The 21,242-nt window shown below is 40.1% G+C and overlaps 1 protein-coding gene across 1 annotated transcript in view; it reads left to right on the plus strand.

Annotated features, from left to right (window-relative positions):
* Nucleotides 1–265: 265 nt before the first annotated feature.
* SPTLC3 (serine palmitoyltransferase long chain base subunit 3) overlaps nt 266–21,242 on the plus strand; it is a 144,747-nt gene continuing 123,770 nt past the window's right edge. Inside the window, exon 1 of the mRNA XM_044263458.1 lies at nt 266–989. Within this exon, the coding sequence (XP_044119393.1) occupies nt 873–989 (117 nt within the window). The 5' untranslated portion in view covers nt 266–872. The remainder of the gene's footprint in view (nt 990–21,242) is intronic.

Raw genomic sequence — 21,242 nt, forward strand, 5'->3', positions numbered from 1 at the left:
ACTGAACTTTCTGTCTCCCAGATTTGTGCGCTCCTGGAATCCTTGATGAGTGAATACCTCTCGTTATATCCCTGGTTTTAACATCGGGTGGGTTCTCAATAGTATTACTTTTTTTTTTTTTTTTTTTTTTTGGCCATTTTTGGATGATGGTAAAATCCACATGACACAAAATTTCCCATCTTAACCACTTTTCAGTGTACAGTTCAGTGGCGTGAAGTATATGGTCCCATGGTTGTGCAGCCATCACCGTGACCCACGGAACCATCTGAAACTCTGTGCCCTTGAAGCAGTAACTTCTCCTTCTCCTCTTCCTCTGGGCAGTCCTGGCAGCCACTGTGAAGTGTTTTTTTCACAGGGGAAAAAAAAAAAAAAAAGAGCAGTTTACAGCCAGTAGTTGTAATTAGATACAGAAGGGAGAGGGAGAGGGTAGACTTAAATTCAGAACTGACTACATGTAGGAGACCTTGACTGTGCTCTGTGTGTGTGTGTGTGTGTGTGTGTGTGTGTGTCTTTAAAAGATGCTCCACCTCCCAGCCCGCCTCCTTGCAATTTGCCACTGGGGTTTTGCAGTCTCCTGATTTCCTCTTGCCCCCCAAGGAGCCAGCATGGGCAATCTCCTTTGTAGTTTCAGGAGCGGGTCTGTTGCCCTGAAGGTTGCATTCTGAGCTGAGGAGTATAAAGGTAACCACTTGTTTTTCCTTTCAAAGATCTGCCCCAAAGATAGGCTGCGGCTCTCCTGGAAAGCCTGATCGGTAGGATTCCTTCAGGGGCTCAGCCCAAAGTGCTTCCTCCCATCCCCTCTCCAACTTCCACACCAAAGCTTGCCAAGAACCTCTGGAAGGAAACCTGCTGGATTCTAGCATTTTGCACAAATGGCTAATCCTGGAGGTGGTGCTATTTGCAACGGGAATCTGCACAATCACGGGAAACAGAGCGACGGCTCAGCCAGTGGAAACTGCGCGAAGAATGGGATAGTAAAAGAAGCCCAGGTAAGAGACGAGAACTCCCTGTAGTCTGAATGACTTGGACCTCTCTCCCTCCTTCTCTCCAAAGCTGTTTGGAGCTGCCACACTGAAAGTCCTTCCTCTGAAGTGTTTTATGTGTTTTGACACTTCAGCTAATTTCAAATGCTTGGCTACGAAAAACTTGAGCCGTGGATGAAGGGGGAGCATGTCTCTGTACACAGACCCGAGAGCCTTAAACTCCCCCCAATAGGAACATACCTACTCGACTTCTAATTTGTTGTGAGCGTTTTGGGGGGCAAAGTGCTGACTGTTCAGACTGGTCTCCTGCATTTCCGTGCATCAAACGATCACAGCAGGCTACCCTCCTCGGGCTTGGGAAGGAAAAGAGCAGGGATAGTAAATGTGCTGAGGTGGTGTGGTGTGGGCGGCATTTTCCCCCAGTGCAGGAGAAATGCCTCTCTGGCTGAAAGGCGAATTCTTTGCCCTGTTTAGTGGAGTATTGTCATAGCTTACAGCTTGATTTGGGGCCAGAGCCCTTCTTTGAAAGGACATCACAGGCATTCCTTTCTGAGACACTTCAGAAAGGGTGGCTTATTGTTCACGCTGCACACAGGAACTAAACAGGCTTTTCATTGTTTTCCCATTTGATACTTTTTTGTCTTTCTTGGCTCTTGGCGCTGACAGAATGTTGGATGGGGATGTGCCGGGGAGGAGGAGAAACTTCAGAAATGTTGTCAGTGTATTCAAAGAGGGAGCCCGGGTGTACAAGGCACCTGTGAAAAGGCAGTGCCCTCCTTCTCATGTAATGCCCTCTGCTAAAGCAGCACAGGTGAGCTCACCTGCTTCAGGAGCAAATTAGCATAGCCAAACAGGTGGCTTCACTCTTGGGAAATGCACAGCTGGGCAGGGAACCCATGCAGTCCTGCATTACACATCCGTCTCCGAGGAGCCAGCACCCACCCAGGAAGAAGGTCAGATTGATCTAAGATCACAGGACAGGCATTGCTGGCTGGGGGCTGGCCCAGCACTCAGTGAATTGAATTTGTGCTTCCAGTTCAAAAAGGTGGGTGGGGAGGGGCACTCTGGAGCTTGGGGCGGAGGGCTCCCAAAATGTGTTCCCCTCTTAACAATAGGCATTACCCTAGACTTGGACGTGTCCACTGACCCAGAAGAGTATCTGAAACCTACCACAATGTGAAGAGAAAACATTCAACCCCTAACTTCCCCAGAGGGCAATCCTAATAATATCCACCCTCTGTCTGTGAGTGTTGATTCAGAGGGCTAACCACCCAAGATGCTCCTATCCCCTGACATGCTGGAAACACCGGCCACACACGGCTCACCCTCTCATCCAGTCTGACCCTGAGGCCTCTCGTTTGGGCAGAAAGGCCTTCAAAGCTGTTCCTCTGTCTCTTTAGTTTATCTTGGTTTTGTAACCACCTTCTTGTGTCTGAGGCTTGAAACTTAGCTCAATGGTTACAACCACTCCTAAGTAAAGATGAAACTCAAGATCCTCGAGATTCATTACTAAGTACTCCTGTAAGATAGAAAATACCCTTGGACATCAAAGCCTGTCTCAGAGCAGAAGGAAACAGGAGGACTACTGTTGCCTCTTCCAGAGCTCCCTCTGACGGGCCATCCAGAACCTGTTGTTTCAGATATATTTAGGTGTTCCTAAGTTGGAATTGGCTTCCACTGAAAGCCTCAGTTATGACTTGAAAAATATTTTCCAGAAAGAATAAACCCGGCTGAGATCTTGGTGCAGGAAGACAGACAAGGGCCTGTTTTCCCCCTTGAGGAGGAGGTAGTCATCTTGACTACATGATCATTGTCACTAGTTTTAGTACATTTTGCTTTAGAGACCTTCAACCAACAGATCTTAACCTTCAGACCCTTGACAGTTGGCAAGAGCAATTCATAAAGGCTTACAGATCTCCTGGGCCTGTGGTCTTCCTGACACGTTCTGCCAGGCTTAAGGTTGTAGGAAGTAGAATCCAAGATTTCTACCAGCTTCTCCCAAGATCCCCTCATGCTTTCTCTTCCTGCTTCTTTGCAATCATATAGCAATACCTCTGTTTCTTTTATGTGTCACAGGACCCTGTGGGACTCTGAACAAAGGGTTGTTTGGCAAAAAAAAGAGTATGCAAATCATTGTTAATCACTCTCTCCTTAGAACCTTCCTTCTCTTTGTCCCAGTGTAGCCTGGTTTCCACACCCTTGTGGGAGAGCCCAGCTCACTACCCCAATATCAAGTTGAGCAAAGGAGCAGACTCCTTCTCTCTGGAAAACTTCTAGTTCCTTTCTGGAGTTTTTTGGAGCTTGACCCTGTTGTGTGTTGTTTTCTCTTTAAACCCCACATGACCTGAGGATGCACTGATTCTTAGTTTTCATCACTGATTAAATCCCTTTATTTGTTCACTTGTAATATGTCATCCTACTCTGACTTCTGACAGATAGAGCCTCAGTGAGTAACAGAACACTCTTGTCCTAAAGGATTTATTCTCTCTGCTCATGAGCGTATCCATATAAATGATGGAAGGGCCCTTAATATCTTTTTTTTTAATATTTTATTTATTTATTTGACAGATAGAGATCACAAGTAGGCAGAGAGGCAGGCAGAGAGAGAGAGAGGAGGAAGCAGGCTCCCCGCTGAGCAGAGAGCCCGATGCAGGGCTCGATCCCAGGACCCTGAGACCATGACCTGAGCAGAAGGCAGAGGCTTTAATTCACTGAGCCACCCAGGCCCCCAAAGGGCCCTTAATATCTTAACTCAAACTTGTTATTTCCTATTGATTGACTTAATACCCATAAAATTAACTGGGGATTTCTATTCACATAATTGCTTTTTCAATTCCTCTCATTAATCCTGACCTGGCTGTACGTTCATATTAAGAAAGCTTGAAGCTGGGGAGGTAGTCCTAGTGTCTTCTTTGTTCTAAATACTGCATTGCTTCCAAGTTACATTTTCATGGGATGGGGTCTGCATTTTCCCCTTGTTACCCTGATCATATAGGATCAAGGAAAACTATTGAACTTCTCCCTAATCACTCCTTCCCTAGAAAACAAAAATGTCCCAACATTAGAGTATTCTAATTCACTGAGTTTTTGACCCTGAATGTTATACTTTACAAAATGTAGTATAGACAGACCTGAGAGGTAGTTGCTCATTCTACCGTTTATTTGTTCATGCACCAATATTTATTAAGAATCTCTTGTCCTTGGGACATATAAAGATGTACAAAATAGGACTATTTAGCTATTAGGAAAAAGCTTATATGCAAATTGAGCAATAAATGCATTAAGTTAAATGATGGTACAGGACAAGAGTTGTCAAAAAGCAACTATGATTTAAGGACAAATGAGTGGTACAGCTATTAAATACCGGAAGTTCAGAGAGAAGGAAAATAATGGCCTATATCAGTGAGATGCCACATACGAGGACTTAACTAAACACTTTCCATAGCAATCTCCTGGGCTCTCATTCCAACCCCGTGAAGTGGTAGCATCATGTCCAATTTACAAATGAAAAAACATAAGCGATTAAGGAACCTGTGCAGAGTTACAAGCCCCATAGCCAGGATTTGAACCCAAATCCATATTGCTCCAAAGCCAGTTCCCTCTCTACTATATTCTGAGAAGCCCCAGGTTCGGGTGGTCCATGATGGCTTTGTAGAGCAGGGAGGATTCAGACTGAATTTGGAGACATTTGAAATGGCAAAGCAAAAAAGGCATTTATTCCTGGGGGCCAAATAAAGAAAAGAAGAGAGAAGAACCCCAGAGATGAATGTAAGCATTGCTAGGTGAGGGGCAGGAGAACAGAGGTCATAAATCATTCCAGAAAGGAAGGGGGAAAAAGCAAAGGCTATGAGGCATGACAGAGTGCAGAACATTTGAGACACTTCTCTCAATTTGGTGAAGCTTCAGCATAAGAGAAAGGGTCATTGAGTTGGTACTCAATAAATGTTCCCTGAAGGGGAAAGAATAGGCAGATTTTTGGAAATCCTTCCTAGTTCTGTAACCATTGAATATGAGCCCCTGTTCTCCTTACTTTTTCATATCCTTCTGAAGCCTACAATGTCCTGGTACATCCGTTTCTCTGTTACAATATAAACTTCTGGACAATGAGAATCATGACTGACAGTTTAATTGCACATAGTGGTAGCTACCTGACAGGCCCCTGTTACACCTCCATCCACACCAAATATTCGTGTCTGTGGGGGTCGTCTAAGCTGCACACTGATGGAGACAGTGGTCAATAATCTCACCAATTATAAAGAGAATTCATAAACTACAAGTTTTGGAGATTCCTTGCAATTGCTCTGAATGCTCATCCACTCTTGTCTCCTACAATCATTTTCTACTAGGTTTGTGTTTTGGTTCTCATTTCCTTTAACATATCCTCAACGTGACAATGTTTCTCTGAGATCTCCTTAAAGAGTCCCATTTTTTCATGGGTTCATCATTCTAAAGCATTCCCATACATTAGATGCTATAGCCATTCAGGTGAAAATATTCCATCTTTATTAATAGTAGCTCATCAATGTGGCAGATAAGTAAATAAATAATATTTAAGACAAGTTCTATAATAGATGTTGCAATTATTTATTACTGTATAACAACTACTCCAATACCCCCAAAATTCAATAGTTTTAAATAGTTGCTGATTATTTCTGTGGGCTATGAATTCAGGCAAGTCTTGGTAGGGATGGCTGTTTGTGCTCCATATGATGTTTAATGAGCATCCTGTATGGACCCACTGAGACCATGGTGCTGGCTGTTGCCTGGAGAACCTTGTATGTCCTTCACAGGGATACCCTTACCATGTGGTCTCTCAGTATAATAGAGGAGCTCGAGCTTCTTTAAATGAAGGCTAGCTTCTAAGAGAGTGAAAATGGAAACCACACTCCTCTTAAGGCTTAGGCTCACTTCTACCTCATTCTGTTGTCAAAGTTAGTCACAAGATGCAAGGGGAAGAGAAATGGGCTCTGCTTCTTAATGAAGCAAGCTTGCAAAGTCACATTACAAAATATTTTGAGGGATCAGAGGAACTATTGTGACCATCTTTGGAAACAGTCCATCACAGCAGAGATCTATGAACCATGTTTGGAAATACACAGAAGGAAGGGGGCATCTGACCCAGGATAGGAAGGCAAGAAGTCATTCTTGGCCTGACTTTTAAAGGCAGAGTAACCAGGCACAGGTCATGGAAAGGCATCTTAAACAGAAGGAAACACTCTTAGAAAGATACAAAACATCAAGACATGATGTGTTTGGTCATTGGATGTTGAGCAAATGGGACTAAGTTTTGGATGTTTAATGGAGATAAGCAGGTAATAAGCCTATAAAAGTAGGTGGGATAAGCTCATAAAATACCTTTTCCTTAGTTTACATTCCCCCAAGAAACAGACTCAGAAATAAGGATTTGAGACAAGAAACTTATTTGGGAGGTGAACCCAAGTATTAAGGGAATGGAGAAGTGAGACACAGAAGAAAGGAAGTCAATACATTCATGAACAGGTTACCACTGTTGACAACTAGGGCTCAGATTTTCTTTTATTTAGTGGGGGCAGGGGCAGGCAACTCTATAATAGTGTAGAATGTGCCTCAAAGTTATTCCGACTAAGTCACAAGAAAAAGAGGTATATGTAACTAACACCTGTCCTTCATCAGTTGAGGGAGTCTCCCAGGAACATCAATAATAGCCTGACTACATAGGACCAGAGATAGCCCTCAAACTGAGATATAAGTGCTTTTAGTAAGAAATCATTAGAGTGCCAGGATATCTGGATAGCAACAAAAGTGTATAACCATGTATATTTGTAATGAGGGAGTTTTGAGAAGAGAATTTACATGATCAAATGTGGTTTTCTCAGGCTGTGTGGGTTTTATCTCTGGTGACTTTTAGAACATGCATTTGGATTATCTTTGGCCTACTGGACTAGTCATTATGGAAGACTAGATTATGCTATTAAGCAACATAAACAGAACCTCCTACTACTGTAGCTGGCAATGGAGAAAACAAAAGCAGTATGTCAGAGTTAAATATCATTAACATGATTTTATCCTTTTTGGCTCAGTTGGTTGGACGACTGCCTTCGGCTCAGGGCGTGATCCTGGAGTCCCGGGATCGAGTCCCACATCGGGCTCCCAGCTCCATGGGGAGTCTGCTTCGCTCTCTGACCTTCTCCTCGCTCATGCTCTCTCTCACTGTCTCTCTCTCTCAAATAAATAAATAAAATCTTTAAAAAAAAAAAAACTATTAAAGAAACTGAAAAAGTAGAAATTGTAAAGAAAAATGTGGTGGACTTTATCTACATAAAAATCTAAAACTCTGTATGGGAAAAAACATAAAGAACAATGAATAAAAATCAATTGGAAAAAGTAATTGAAATAAAAGCTCCATTTATGTTAGCATCAGAAACATGTTTTACTTGGGAATGAATGTAAGAAGTGAAAAATCAATTTGAAGAGAAAATCAGTTTTGAAGAGCGGCATTTAAATGCTGCTGAGGGACATAAAAGCAAACTGGAATAAGTGTAAAGGCATACAATCTTCATGGATAGGAAGACTCAAGATAAAAACTATGTTAATTCTTCCTAAATTAATCCATAAATTTCATGTGAGCCAAATAAAGGAAATAACATCATTTTTTTGAGCCAGATGGAATGACTTTTAAAAAGTCATTGGTGGAAAAATTAACAAACAAGAATAAACAGCAAGTTTATGAAAAAGAATTATATTGAGAGGGAACCAGCACTATCAACTAATAAACCATGTTATGCAGTGTAAGAATTAGAGTAGTTTTATAGTAGCACATGGAACACACAGATAAATATTATATTCATTGTTAAAATTAATCCATAATAGTGCTAAAATATAAATTTTTAATAATAGTTGCATGTAGAAACTATAATAGGAGCCATAAAAAAAACATTGAAAATTTGATAACATAAAAATCAAATATTTCTTGGGGCATCTGGGTGGCTCAGTGGGTTGAAACCTCTTCCTTCGGCTTAGGTCATGATACCGGGGTCCTGGGATCGAGCCCCATGTAGGGCTCTACACTCGGCAGGGGTCCTGCTTCCTCCTCTCTCTCTGCTTGTCTTTCTGCCTACTTGTGATCTCTGTATGTCAAATAAATAAATAAAATCTTTTAAAAAATCAAATATTTCTTTCTGCATGGCAAGAAAACAAAAATAACACCATAAAATAATCAGAAGGTAAATTACAGACTAGGAAAAATGTTTGCAATTCATATCATGAAATATTTTATATATATACATATATATATAAACTTTCAGAAACCAATACAAAAAAATGTACAAAACCAAAGCAAAAAATATAGGGAAAGATATGAAGAAAGTCCAGGTGGAAATACAAAAGGTAAGAAATGGGAAAAGATCAGGGAAGTGAGAACAGGGAAGGAAAGAAATATACTAGAATCAGTTTTCCATTAGAAGGGAAAGAAAAGATTGTATTTCATGTTGTGTCTGTATGATATAAAAGCAAGTTGAGGTGGTTCAGTGGGTTAAGCCTCTGCCTTCAGCTCAGGTCATGGTCTCAGGATCCTGGGATTGAGCCCTGTGTCAGGCTCTCCGCTCAATGGGGAGTCTGCTTTCACCCCTTTCTCTCTGCCTGCTGCTCTGCCTACTTGTGATCTCTATCTCTGTCAAATAAACAAATAAAATCTTTAAAAAAAAAAAAAAGGCAAGTTGAAACTTAATTGGTATAATCTAATTATTTTGATCACTTCACTTATAATAATAAGGTCAATAAATAACATTATTGGTAATTGCTTCCTACCAAGTCCTTTTATAAAATTTGCCTCATTTAATTATCATAACAATACTGCCAAATGTATATTATGAGCCATGTTTGTATAGATGAGAAAATTGAGGCTCTGATAACATAAATAAGTTCCCAAAGTCACACAGCTAGAAGAAAACTGGGACATAAACTCTACATCTTACCCCTTAGCCAATTTCTTTTTACTCCAATACTTTGCCCATGATATTATCTGCTTTCAATTAAAACTAAGCCTAGAAAGCTTTACTTTAAGAACTGAAGATAATTTCAGTTGCCTCAGTTATCAAAGAAAAGAAAGAGATTTATGCTTTCATTGTGACCACAAATAGTTTAGATTATCATGCTCCCACTCCTAATACATGTTGGCCTATAGGTAAGAACCTTGGGAGGTAATCAAGAGAATAATAACTATAATAATCTCCAACATGTATTGAGTCTTTCTAAATGCGAGGCATTCTAAGTGCTTTGAATTCATCATCTTCAACATTTCTCTGAGGTAGACACTCTTATTATCAGACCCATTTTATTTTATTTTATTTTACTTTATTTTATTTTGTGATTTTATGTATTTATTTATTTATTTGAGAGAGAGAGTGAGTGAGAAATCATACAGGGATGGGAAAGGTGGGATTGGGGGGGGGGGCAAGGAGACTCCTCACTGAGCTTGGAGCCCAGGAGGACTCCCTCCCATGACCCTGAAATCATGGCTTGAGCTGAGACCAAGTCATATGCTTAACTTACTGAGCAACCCAGGCAGTCCTATCAGACTCATCATGGAGGTCTGATAGAAGGAACAGAAAGTTTAAGTAAGTTAACCATGGTCCTCAGCTCACAAGTATCAACTCTGGGTTTGGAAACTAGGTTTGTCTAATTCTAGAACCAAGGTCCTTAGTCTACACTGCTTCTCTAACCACAATATATTAAAAGAAATAGGATTCATACCATCTTCCACAGGGAAGGGGCAAACTAAACTCAGCGTTGAAGGGCAGGCTTCAAGGGTGTGGGTTAAAGGTATTGTGGATTATTTTGTTTTCTTTATTGTTCTTAATGAAAATTTAGCTTAGCACCAAACTGTTACATACCAGAGCTTTCAATACGAAACATAGTCCACTTGTGGGCAAACTACATCGATGCACTGGCCATCCCCCACCCCACTCTTCACTTTAAATAACTCTGAACTTAAAGAAAATAGACCCACATAACTCTAAGTCCTATGGACCCAGACTGAGCCCCAGATGTAGCTCTGGAGATATTCAGTTTTTAGAAGCTTCTTTAAGGGGACATGGCCACCCTGAATAGGCAGTTAAATTAGCACAGGATTTCCCGGTTATAGTGACATCTTGGACATGTGATGTGATATATGGAGGATAGTGTGCAAATTCTTTGGGGTATTCCCATTGAGAGATGGAATCTATTCCACTCCTGTTGAATCTGGGCTGGACCTAATGACTTATTTGGCCAACAGCATGAGACAGAGGGGATAATCTGGAACTTCTGATACTAAGTGTCCGGAAGCCTTGTAGCTTGAACCTAGTCCTCTTAGAACACTCCCTCTTGGAACCCAGCCACTATGCTTGGAGAAAGCCCAAGCAGTCCCAAAGAGAATCCCAAGCATGTCCTTGCTGTGCCCCTGGCTAAGATGCAGCACCAGTGTAGACTGTGTGAGTAAGTTACCTTGGAAGTAGGTCCTCCAGCCCTGGTGTCTATCTGCTTCTATTGATACTTCATGTGGTAGAGATGTGTTGTCGCCACTGAGCCCTGCTCAAATTATAGACTCCTGGGCAAACAAATGATGTTTTAACGGTTGCAGTGGTTTGTTAAACTGCAGGAGATAAAGGAGCAGGTGGATATTCTCTTTCTTTGAGATGTCCAGAAAAATCCCTCTGCAATCTCACTTAATAACCATTTTTAGTGCTAACATTTGCATTTTGAGGGAAGAGTTTGTTTGGGCCATCCATTTGCATTTAACCTGTGGCAAAGATGTCTTTCCCAAAGCTGTACACTTTTGTTTTGCTTGTGTTTTGAAATAAGGACAGGTATGCTTTAAGATGAGGGTCTGGTGGGTAGATCCAAATACCAAATACGAGAAACGCAAATATCACCAGTGCAAAAACACCATCATTTGAACGCTATCAAATTTGATGTGTAATTATTCAACCGGAGGAGGCTGTAATTCACTGCATTATCTATGAAGAAAGAGCTGACTCAGAAGTATGTGTGTGTTCAGGTGCAGATGTTTTTATTAATTGAAAGAATACATGTTTTTAATTAATATATTTAATATCAACCAATTAAATACTAATTTTATCTATTTGTTAAAGTTTCCTAGAACAACTTTCCCTTTGGAAGTACTGCTAAAGTTAGATTGATATTAACCTAATTACTTGTGAGAAATCAACTACATTTATTTTTAAATACACTTAACCTTTTTTTTTTAATATATTTATTTATTTATTTATTTATTTCGCAGAGATCACAAGTAGGCAGAGAGGCAGGCAGAGAGAGAGGAGGAAGCAGGCTCCCTGCTGAGCAGAGAGCCCCATGTGGGGCTCAATCCCAAGACCTTGGGATCATGACCTGAGCAGAAGGCAGAGGCTTTAACCCCCTGAGCCACCCAGGCACCCCAAAATACACTTAATCCTTTTATTATGTATTGTCACATTTGTCTCAGTGGACCTGAACTAATGTAGTTTTTCTGGAATTCTGAAGTATACCAACCCATAAATTCATGTGAGAAGGAGCTGTTGCCACCAAATTAGAAACAAATTAAATTAGACTAACCATTAAAAAAAAAAAACCACAACAACACTATAAGCATAGCTCTGAGAAGTATTCAAAATTGTTCTCCACAATCTACCTTATTCATCATACTGCCAATCTGAAGATTGCAGCCTCAAGAGTTTTACTATATTGGGTGACAGACCTTATGATTTTCAAAAGAAGCTGGAAATCCAAATGGTGTAGGAAGAGGTGCCAGAGAGAAAACTACCCTGATTTTTAAGTATTGGCATATAATCCTTAAAAATCCAAATAGTGTGGATTTCAAGGATACATTACTGCCAGCCACAAATCTATAACCTCTGAGCTATAAGCATATAGGATGGGGAAACTAAAAGGTCATTAATTGAAATATTTTATATGAAAATTGTTCAGCGAATTTGGGTCTTCTTAACTTAGACTTTATATTTTTAGAAAGCAATAGCTGAGTCTCACATCTTCATTTTCTTGAGTTTTTTTTATTAACATTTGATCCTAAGATGTATAAGTCTGAGGAAAAAGTATGACCAACCACACACACTTGATTTCCCTGACCAAATATTAGATCCCATTTGTTGAAATGTCCTAGAACTGACATTTTATTGGTCAAATCTCATCTTCAAGCTTCATAGGAAGTGACATACAAACCTTGCATTAGATAATGCAATCATAAGGCCTGGTCATTATTACTGTTCTCTATATATGCTATAACTGGGCCTTCAAAAGTTGCCTTAAAAAAGGCTTTGGGCAAGTCATGATCATCCTCGTAACTACAAGTTATACCTGACTGTTCTTTCTCTGCCTTGTGGGGCTTAGCCTCTTAGAAGTCAAGGATCATCTTGAGAAGGTGATAGATACTTCCTATGGAAAGATGAGTGTGTCCATGAATCACAGGGCTTTCCATGTAGAGAATTCATGCCAACCCTGATTTTCTCAGATCCCCAGGTTAAGAACCTCAGCTCTGGAGTGCCTTTACTAATTAGGCTCCATCTGCTCTCACAACCCAACCAGAAAAACCAGCATGTCAACCTCTGCAGAGAAGATAGGGTAAGGGATTCACAAGTTGATTCACCAGGAGAAAAACACACTTAACTCAAATCCATTCAGGTGACAAGCCCTACATGTGTTATTTATTTATTTATTTATTTATCTGGAAAATTTATGTTAGAATTTTGCCTTCTGAAACTCTACAATATAGTCATATTTCTTTAACTATAAAACTACTTTTAAATCCTCCACTTAAAACCTTGAGTAAAACTGAACTCAAAGTTAAAAGGTATTTTCTTTTCTGGTGGCTTTTCACACCCCAGCAACCCTCAGGATTTCCCAGGAAATCACGTAAGGGGGAATGGATAGCAGGAAGACCAATATTCAATACCACATAGAGCTGGTTTTTTGAGTCCTAGCTCTGTGCCTTACTTTGACATTCAGTCAGTCAGCATATTCATGATCCTACTTCCACAGTATACCCAGAATCTATTTCTCACCTTCACACAGCAGCCATCCCAGTCTCAGCCACCATTGCCTCTCACCTGGATTGTTACAGGAGGTTCACCTCTTCTTTCTGTGTTCCAGGTACCTATTGCTGGCATAACCAACTATCCCAACACAAAGTGGCATTAAAAAATAATCATTTTATTGTGCTCATAGATCCTGATGGTCAGGAATTCAGAAAAGACACATCGGGACAACTCCTGTTCTGTTCCATGATATCTGGGGCCTCAACTGGGATGACTCTGTTGGCTAGATCTGGAACAGCTGGGCCAGAAGGATCTGTCTCCAAAATGGCTTCCTTACTCCTATGTCTGGCATCAAGGTTGGAATGGCTGAAAGAAAAGACAAGTAGGGTTTACCAATGTGGCCTCTCTAGAAGAAGGTCTTTAAGAGTGTTTTCTAGCAAATAGAGTAGAAATATCATGGCCTTTTGTGACCTAGCCTCAGAGGTCAGCTTCACTTCTACCCTACTCTATAGCTTGAGATAGTGACAAGCGAGCCCACATGGTTCAAGGGGGAAAGGGGCCTCCCCTCACCCCAATTTCCTAATGGGAAGAATATCAAAGAATTCATAGACAGATTTTAAAACCACCATATTCTGCTTTTATCTCTGCCTTCCCATCTACCATCACCAGAAAGACTGTTTTCAATAGAACAGTTAGAGAGATGGAATCCAGAGATGTCACTCTTCTGACCAAATCCTTCCATCGCTCCCATTTTACTCAAAAACAAAATCCTTACAATGATCTAATAAGGCCCCATGGATTTGTCCTCTTTGACTCATGTCCTGCTTTTTTTCCCAGTGCTTAATCTGTTTCAGCAACACTAGAACAAGCAGGCGGTACACATCCTCTCATCTAGGGACATTCACACTTCCTCTCCTGTATATACTTCCCAGATGTCCTCATACCTGCACCCTTCCTGCTCTCAAGTTGTCACTCAAATGTTACTGTCTCTGTGAGATGTAAGCTAACAACCCTATCAAAAATTGCTAACCTTCTCACCCCTTCCTTTCCCTTCCTGATTGTTTTCATTTGTCCTTAACACTATGTACACACACACACACACACACACAGATTTCCAATCTCTTGCCTGCTTCATCCTCTAGAATATAAGCACCATGTGGGCAGGGATTTCTGTCTTATTTACAGCACTTAGACCAGAGCCTATACATAGTAGGTGCTCAATAATATCTGTAGAATGAACAAAGACCACCTATTTGTGTTAATCTGTTGTTTGTAAGAATTCCATTTTAGCTTATTTTGTTTGCTATTTAAATTGCCATTTGCTTTCCATATGCCTCGTTCTTTAAAATATGGGGAAAGCCATACTTAATACGATATACAAGTTTCTTTGTAAATTTCAAAGTGTAAAACCTCTTACTGATTAAATTATAGGGCTCCTAACCTTTGTTGGATAACATGGCCACTCTTCACTGTCCTCTTTTTAAAAATTACCAAACCACTAGATTATTTTTTAAGACCAGGTAGCTACATGCTTTTATACTGCTATCCAGATATTATATATACTCTAGGTATGGGGTCAGAGAACATGCTTTAAGCAAGTGGAACTTTTTGAAGTAAATGAAAATAGAAATTAAATATCTCTGACCCATCCTGATGATTCTTGTTTCTTAGTAGGAGATGAAACACACCTGGATTAGAGAGAAAATGACACATACCTCAGGGTATATAAGCCTGTCATCTGGTTTTAATAAAACTCTGCATTCTTAGGTTTGAATGTCCAAATAAAGTCAGTACAATCTGTTCTCCCATGAATGTCCCCTAAATAAAATGATTTTTAAAATATCATTTAACAAATGTTTACATCACACAACATGCTAAGAACCTTACAAATACTACTAACTCACTGTTCCTCATAACAACTATGTGAGTTTGGTACTCTTACTCTATCCCATTTCTTAGATGAGTCAACTGAACATATAAAAATTAAGTAAATTTGCCTAAGAGTAAATTCTAGTTAGTAGTGCTGGACTGGGCCCAAGTTCTATGTTTTTATCACTAGGAAGAAAATAAAAGCCTTTTTCTCAAATGTCTTATTGTGAATATTTGCAAAATCACATGAAAATTAAAGCAGTTCTATAGTAAATATTCATATACCTACCACCTAGATTCTCCAATTAACATTTAACTATTTTTATTTTATTACATATTTATCCATCTATCCATTCTCTTATCCACTTATCAATCCTTCTGTTTTATGCATTCCAAAAAAAGTTGTAGAATCAATACACTTCACCCCAAATCTTTCTGCATGAATATCATGTGGTTTCAATAGTTGTCTACAGTTCTTTTCTTTCCCCTTCTTTTGAGGTAAAATCTACATATAATTAAATGCACAAATCTGAATTCCACCACTCAGTAAATTTTGACCTACATTGCCTTTTGATGTTCTTATCAGGAAAAGTTTCATAATATAGTTTTGACTCTGGAAAGATCTTATAAAGCTCTCCACTTAACACTGGAGAGTTCAATCTCTGGACACAATGTAATAACCAAACCAAATGAGAGTTCATCCGCCCAGTGTGCAGCAAGCCAAGAAAAATGGACACAGAGCTTTGGCTGTGAAGGAAGATGGGCTATTTATTGGGTGATGTCACCCAGGAGAACAGGGAGCTAACGCTCAAAAATTCCAAACTCCCCAGTGGTGCACAAGTCAGGGTTTTTAAGGACAAAATTGGGGGTGGGTGTCTTCTGAGAAGGTGGACACTGTTGATCCAAGGCCCATGAAGTCATGTTAATAGATGTTACCTAGTTGCTTCTGGTGCCCCTCTGTCTGGTCCTATGGAGGTCGATTGTCTCTCAAAAGACTTGGAATCTGAAAAATACCTTTGTTCTTCATGTTGGATATTCTGTTAGGTGTAACTGGTTCTTTTTCATTCTGGATAGTACTGCCTGTATATATTCAAACTACTTGTACATGCATAAGCTAATGAGTTTGCATTTCTGTATGTTTCTTTGAATTTCAAAGAAGCATTCTTATCTCTTGAGCTTGGATCTATATGTCCCCTCGCTAGTCCATTCATGCCTGGAAATGATATGACCTCTATGTTCATTCTTCCATTTGAACTAGCAAGATGGATGTGGGCTTCAAAAAGAAGAGAGTAATGTGTAAATTGGCATCTCCTGAGTTAAAAGAAGGCTCAACAGAAGGTTTGTCTAGAGAAACTTCCCTGTTGCACACATAGAATTCCAAAGGGATTGAGGGCCATTTTCCTTTTTTGGCCTTAGTATAATCCATTTGGAGGAAAGAGACTTCAGTTTAGAAATCCTTACAATTCCTCTCCATCATTTGTCTTCTTACAGATGGAGGAATGAACGTCAACAAAGCTAACTGATTACCTCCAAGGTGACACCAGTGTGAAGACCCCCTCCCCAGCCACATAGGGTTAAAGCAAATAGCTAGGGACCACAATATCCAAAGACTCAAAGTGGTATCTGTTCTTTCAAATTCATTAGCTTTCCCTTTTGAAATTAAAATCTCAAAATTGCATTTGTCTCATGTAAGAAGTAAAGCATCTCCTTTCCTATTTCCCAAAATAAAAACCACATGTGGAAAGCTTTTTTTTTTTTTTTGCATATCTGAGAACAGCATGTCAGAAAAATCAATATTAATTAGAGTGAATGATTGCAACGACATGATTTTATGCTTTTTGAAATAGTATTGTTTATCCTCGCCATGGGTTTTCGAATTTCACACATAAGGATCCAAGGTTTGAAAAGGTCGGACAGTCACTCACATGGCTAGGAAGTATGGAACCATGATCATCTGACTCCTAATGTCACCATTGGCTCTGTGTAGACTTGAATTCCAGCTTCACATTGGTAGCTCTGTGATCTTGAGCAAGTGGCATAATCCCTTTGTGCCTCAGTTTCCCCATCTGGAAGGGAGGGTCAGTAGCCCACAGTAGTAAATGACTTGACAGCACACTCTTCCCTAGTTTCCTTCCCTTCCTTATCTCATTCTCCCTCTCTACCAGTGCTTCCTGGGGTCACTTTCTAGATAAGCAACTCGCATTTGAGTCTTTTCCTCAGGGTCTGCTTCTGGGGAACCCAAAATTAAGACAATGATTTCTTAAAAAACTTAACAATTCTTTGCCCTTTCAACTCTCAGCATCAAGTACCCAGATCCTTATAACTGTACCATCAGCCTATATCAAGATCTTACTGGACTCATACAACAGATAGAATGACTGTTATTGGCCCATTTTATGGATGAAAAAGCCAGGGCTTAGAAAAATAATTAGGCCAATCAAAAGAAATGAAATCTTGCCATTTATGATGATGTGGATGGAACTAGAGAGTATTGTGCTTAGTGAAGTAAGTCAATCAGAGAAAGACAACTATCATATGATCTCCCTGATATGAGGAAGTGGAGATACAATGTGGGGGGCTTGGGGAGCAGGAAAAGAATAAATGAAATAGGATGGGATTGGCAGGGAGACAAACCTTAAGAGATGGCTTAATGTCACAAAACAAATTGAGGGTGGCTGAGGGGAGGGAGGTAGGGAGAGGGTGGTGGGGTTATGGACATTGGAGAGGGTATGTGCTATGGTGAGTGCTGTGAAGTGTGTAAACCTGGTGATTCACAGACCTGTACCCCTGGGGCTAATAATACATTATATGTTTATAAAAAATAAAAAGATTAAAAAAAAAAAAGAAAAAGAATGAGGCCAAAGCCACATGGATGATGGGGACAGAGCTGAACAACAGTCTCAGACATTCTGACTCTAAAGTTCCAAGAGGTCTCAAAGGACTGACTGCAGCACACATTAATCCAGCCCTTATTCAGCACATAACTCCATCAACTGCTCCTAGCAAGAACATGTGTGAAGTGAAAATAACCAAGGCATCTTTCCTTCAGTGGTATAATTCACGAGAAGAAGAGAGCTATTTTTGGTATTAAACTTACTCAGAAGAACAGCTTTAGGGGTCAGTCTTAGTAAATTAAAAAAACAAAAATCCATGAGATTCTAAAAGCCTTGAAAAATGTTAATTTCTACCCTACCTGTTCCTAGTCACACAGCAACGCTAGCACAACTTCCTATAAATCTTTCTTTTAAAATTGTTTGTCTTTGTCTTCCCATTGTTATGTTATATAGCCTATGTAAAGTACCTTTTCTTGAGCCCTTTATCAACCTCAAGCTCATTTTCAAACACTTACTATCGTGAACACTTGCTTCTAATCAGTTCAGTTCTTGGTTCCTTTTCTGAGTTTGCCCAAGGCAATGATGTTGATGATGACACGGTAGGAATTCCAGGGTTCTTGCTATATAGCATGTTTCTTAGTCACCTACTTAATCATTATTCCTAAAGAAACTAGGCTCCAGATCATCTCAAACACTTGAACAATGATGGCAGAACTGATCTCAAATCTCAGAGAAGCACGTTATCTCATTTTCTAGATCTTATTGACACATTTCTCAATAGGCAACTGAGACTTGAATAGGTGTCATCACTTGCCCAAGACCTCAAAATGGCCAATCCAGAGAAAGACACACCCATGTCCGCTGCCAGTTTCTAGCACCACTACATATCACTGTCTTTCACATCATAGAACCGAAACAAACCCCAGAGGAGCTTTTGGCACGAACACTTTTTGCCAACTCATGCAAATAATTTAGGATGCCAGGAACAGTCCTACAACTGATGTACCCCAGGATTTGGTTTGTCAGTTATGCAAAAGGGGGTGACATTTTCTTTAAAGGGCCATGCTTGCCACTTGGTCAATTCTTTTTTTTTTCTTTTTCTTCTTAAATAAATTCTATGCCCAAAGTTGGGTTTGAACTCCTGAACCCCGAGATTAATCACATGTTCTACTGACTGAGCCAACCAGGTGCCCTACCACTGATAAGCTCTTAGCAAGACCACTGATTCAAGTGCCTACAGACTGAAAACAAAAGTACTTTGCATGGTGGCCTGAGAAAATGACAGAAAGCCTGAAAAAAAATCAGGTCATGAACAGAGGAGTTTTTTGTTGTTGTTGTTAGGTGTAATTAATCTTTACAACAATCAGACAACTCAGACCCTGCACCCATTCATTACTTAGGGCTCAGAAACTGATGGCTAAAAATGCCTGAGTCTGCTTAGTTGGTTAATGTAGGAGTACAGATAAGAACTAGTCAAAATTAACCTTGCTCTTGGAGAAGTTACTTTTTTCTACAGTATATGTCTCATGATAAGAAAAATTAACCAGATAATTACAGCTATGACCATGGAAATTATCGGATTTTTTGGAAGCAAAGAAATAATTTGTTACAGTATCACATTCTTGGTGAATGGGTTCTTTGGAGACAGTATATATATTTTTCCAAGGAAAAAAATGTTTTCATGGAATATAAAATAGTGCTCCCTTCCCCAGAAACAAAAAATTTCAGTGAGGAAATGCTAGTAATGTTCAACTAATCTCTTTAAGGACACATTCTGGGGGTACCTGGGTGGCTCAGTCGGTTAAGCCTCTGACTCTTGATCATGATCACAGGGTCATGGGATCGGGCCCTGAGTTGGGCTCTGTGCTGGGCATGGATCCTGCTTACTATTCTCTCTTTCCTTCTCTGTCTGTCCCTGCCCATTTGCCCTTCCCCCATCTGTTGGGCATGCTCACTCTCTCAAACACACACACACACACACACACACACACACACACACATATTCTCACATTCTGTCTTTGAAGGCAAGCAAAATATGAACCAGGCTATAGGTTCCTAAGCTGCTCTTGACATGCATAAAATGTGTGTGGTTTTATAGAGTGACAGTCAGAGAAAGAGAAGAGAAAAGCAAGAAGAATAGGTATGTACAACTATGGACCAAATACTAAGAAACACATAGAGAAGAAACAGCAACTAGATCCTTGGCAGTTTCTCTCTTTTTAGGTAGCAGGGCCTTCTGCTTCTTCATGTTGCTGAAAGTCAGGCACTGTTTGGCCTAGCTTCACAGAACAGGAAGTTTTGGGTGCGGCCCAAGTATGTAGTTCAGCATCACTGAGGTGCAAGAAAAAAATAGATTCAGTTTGATTCAAAGAGAAAAACCATTGTTTGTAATCCAAGTTCAGTCCACTGAGCTCAGCCAAATGACTCCCAGAACCACATTTTGTGCTCTTCCAAGAGCCCCACCCTTGTTGTTACTCACCTATGAGTCACTGGCTGCCTGGCGTGTTAAAGAAATACCACAGTGCACACCTCACCTAGTGTCCAAGCACACCTCTGCTGTTGGCTCATTTCCATATAGTTACAGTTTAATCAAATCCTTTTGATTTGGGATTGTAAATTCAAAATTTCAGGATCACCAGAATAAGTTTGCTTCATTAGATCTTCTTCCAGGGTGGATATAGGAAAGACTTCGAAATTACCAAGCAGATGACCGACCACAGATCACTGTGAATCATTGAATGTGGGTATTCCCAAAGATCTTTTCTTCACCCAGCTTCCAAGGGCCCTTCGAAAACACATATCTGATCACATTCTTAAGCTACAGATTTTTCTCAAACTCATCAGTAGCTACCTTGTTAGGATCAAGGCTGAAATCCTAAACTTGGTTTATGAGCTCAGCATAACCTCCATGGACTATTCACTCAGTCATTCATTCATCAAATACTTATTGGATAGCTACTCTGTATCAGACATCATTCTAGGCACTGATATAGTAGCAATAGACAGAGTGGATGGACTCCCTCCCATCCTCCAGAAATGACCCTTGACCATGCCTGCCCTTTTACTGTCCATGCCTACCAAACACTGTGCCCTCTCCCTGCTTCCCATAGTTCTTCAGGCTCTTCCTTCTGCTGATAACATTGTGCCTGGTAAACTCCTACTGATTATTCAGATCTCATTTTATACACTGTCTTCTTTAGGAAGGTCTTTCTCTTTTCCTAAACTAGATCAGATCCCAAATCTGTCCAAGGCAGAGGCTTTAACTCACTGAGCCACCCAGGCACCCCGCATCCCATAACATTCTTATTTATACATCATTTCCCTTTTTGTAAGTATTTGTTATGAACATGTATTTCCATCTAGACCAGGGGCTGGCAAATTTTTTTCTCTAAAGGGCCAGATAATAATTTTTTTTCAGCTCGGTGGGCCATATAGCCTCTGTCACAACCATTCAATTCTGCCATTATAGCTTAAAAGCAGTCAAAGACAATACATAAACAAATGTGTGTAGCTGTAGTCCAATAAAACTTTATTTATAAAAGCAAGTGGTG

Source organism: Neovison vison, chromosome 8 (assembly GCF_020171115.1).
Source record: "Neovison vison isolate M4711 chromosome 8, ASM_NN_V1, whole genome shotgun sequence".
In the NCBI taxonomy this organism is placed as follows: Eukaryota; Metazoa; Chordata; class Mammalia; order Carnivora; family Mustelidae; genus Neogale; species Neogale vison.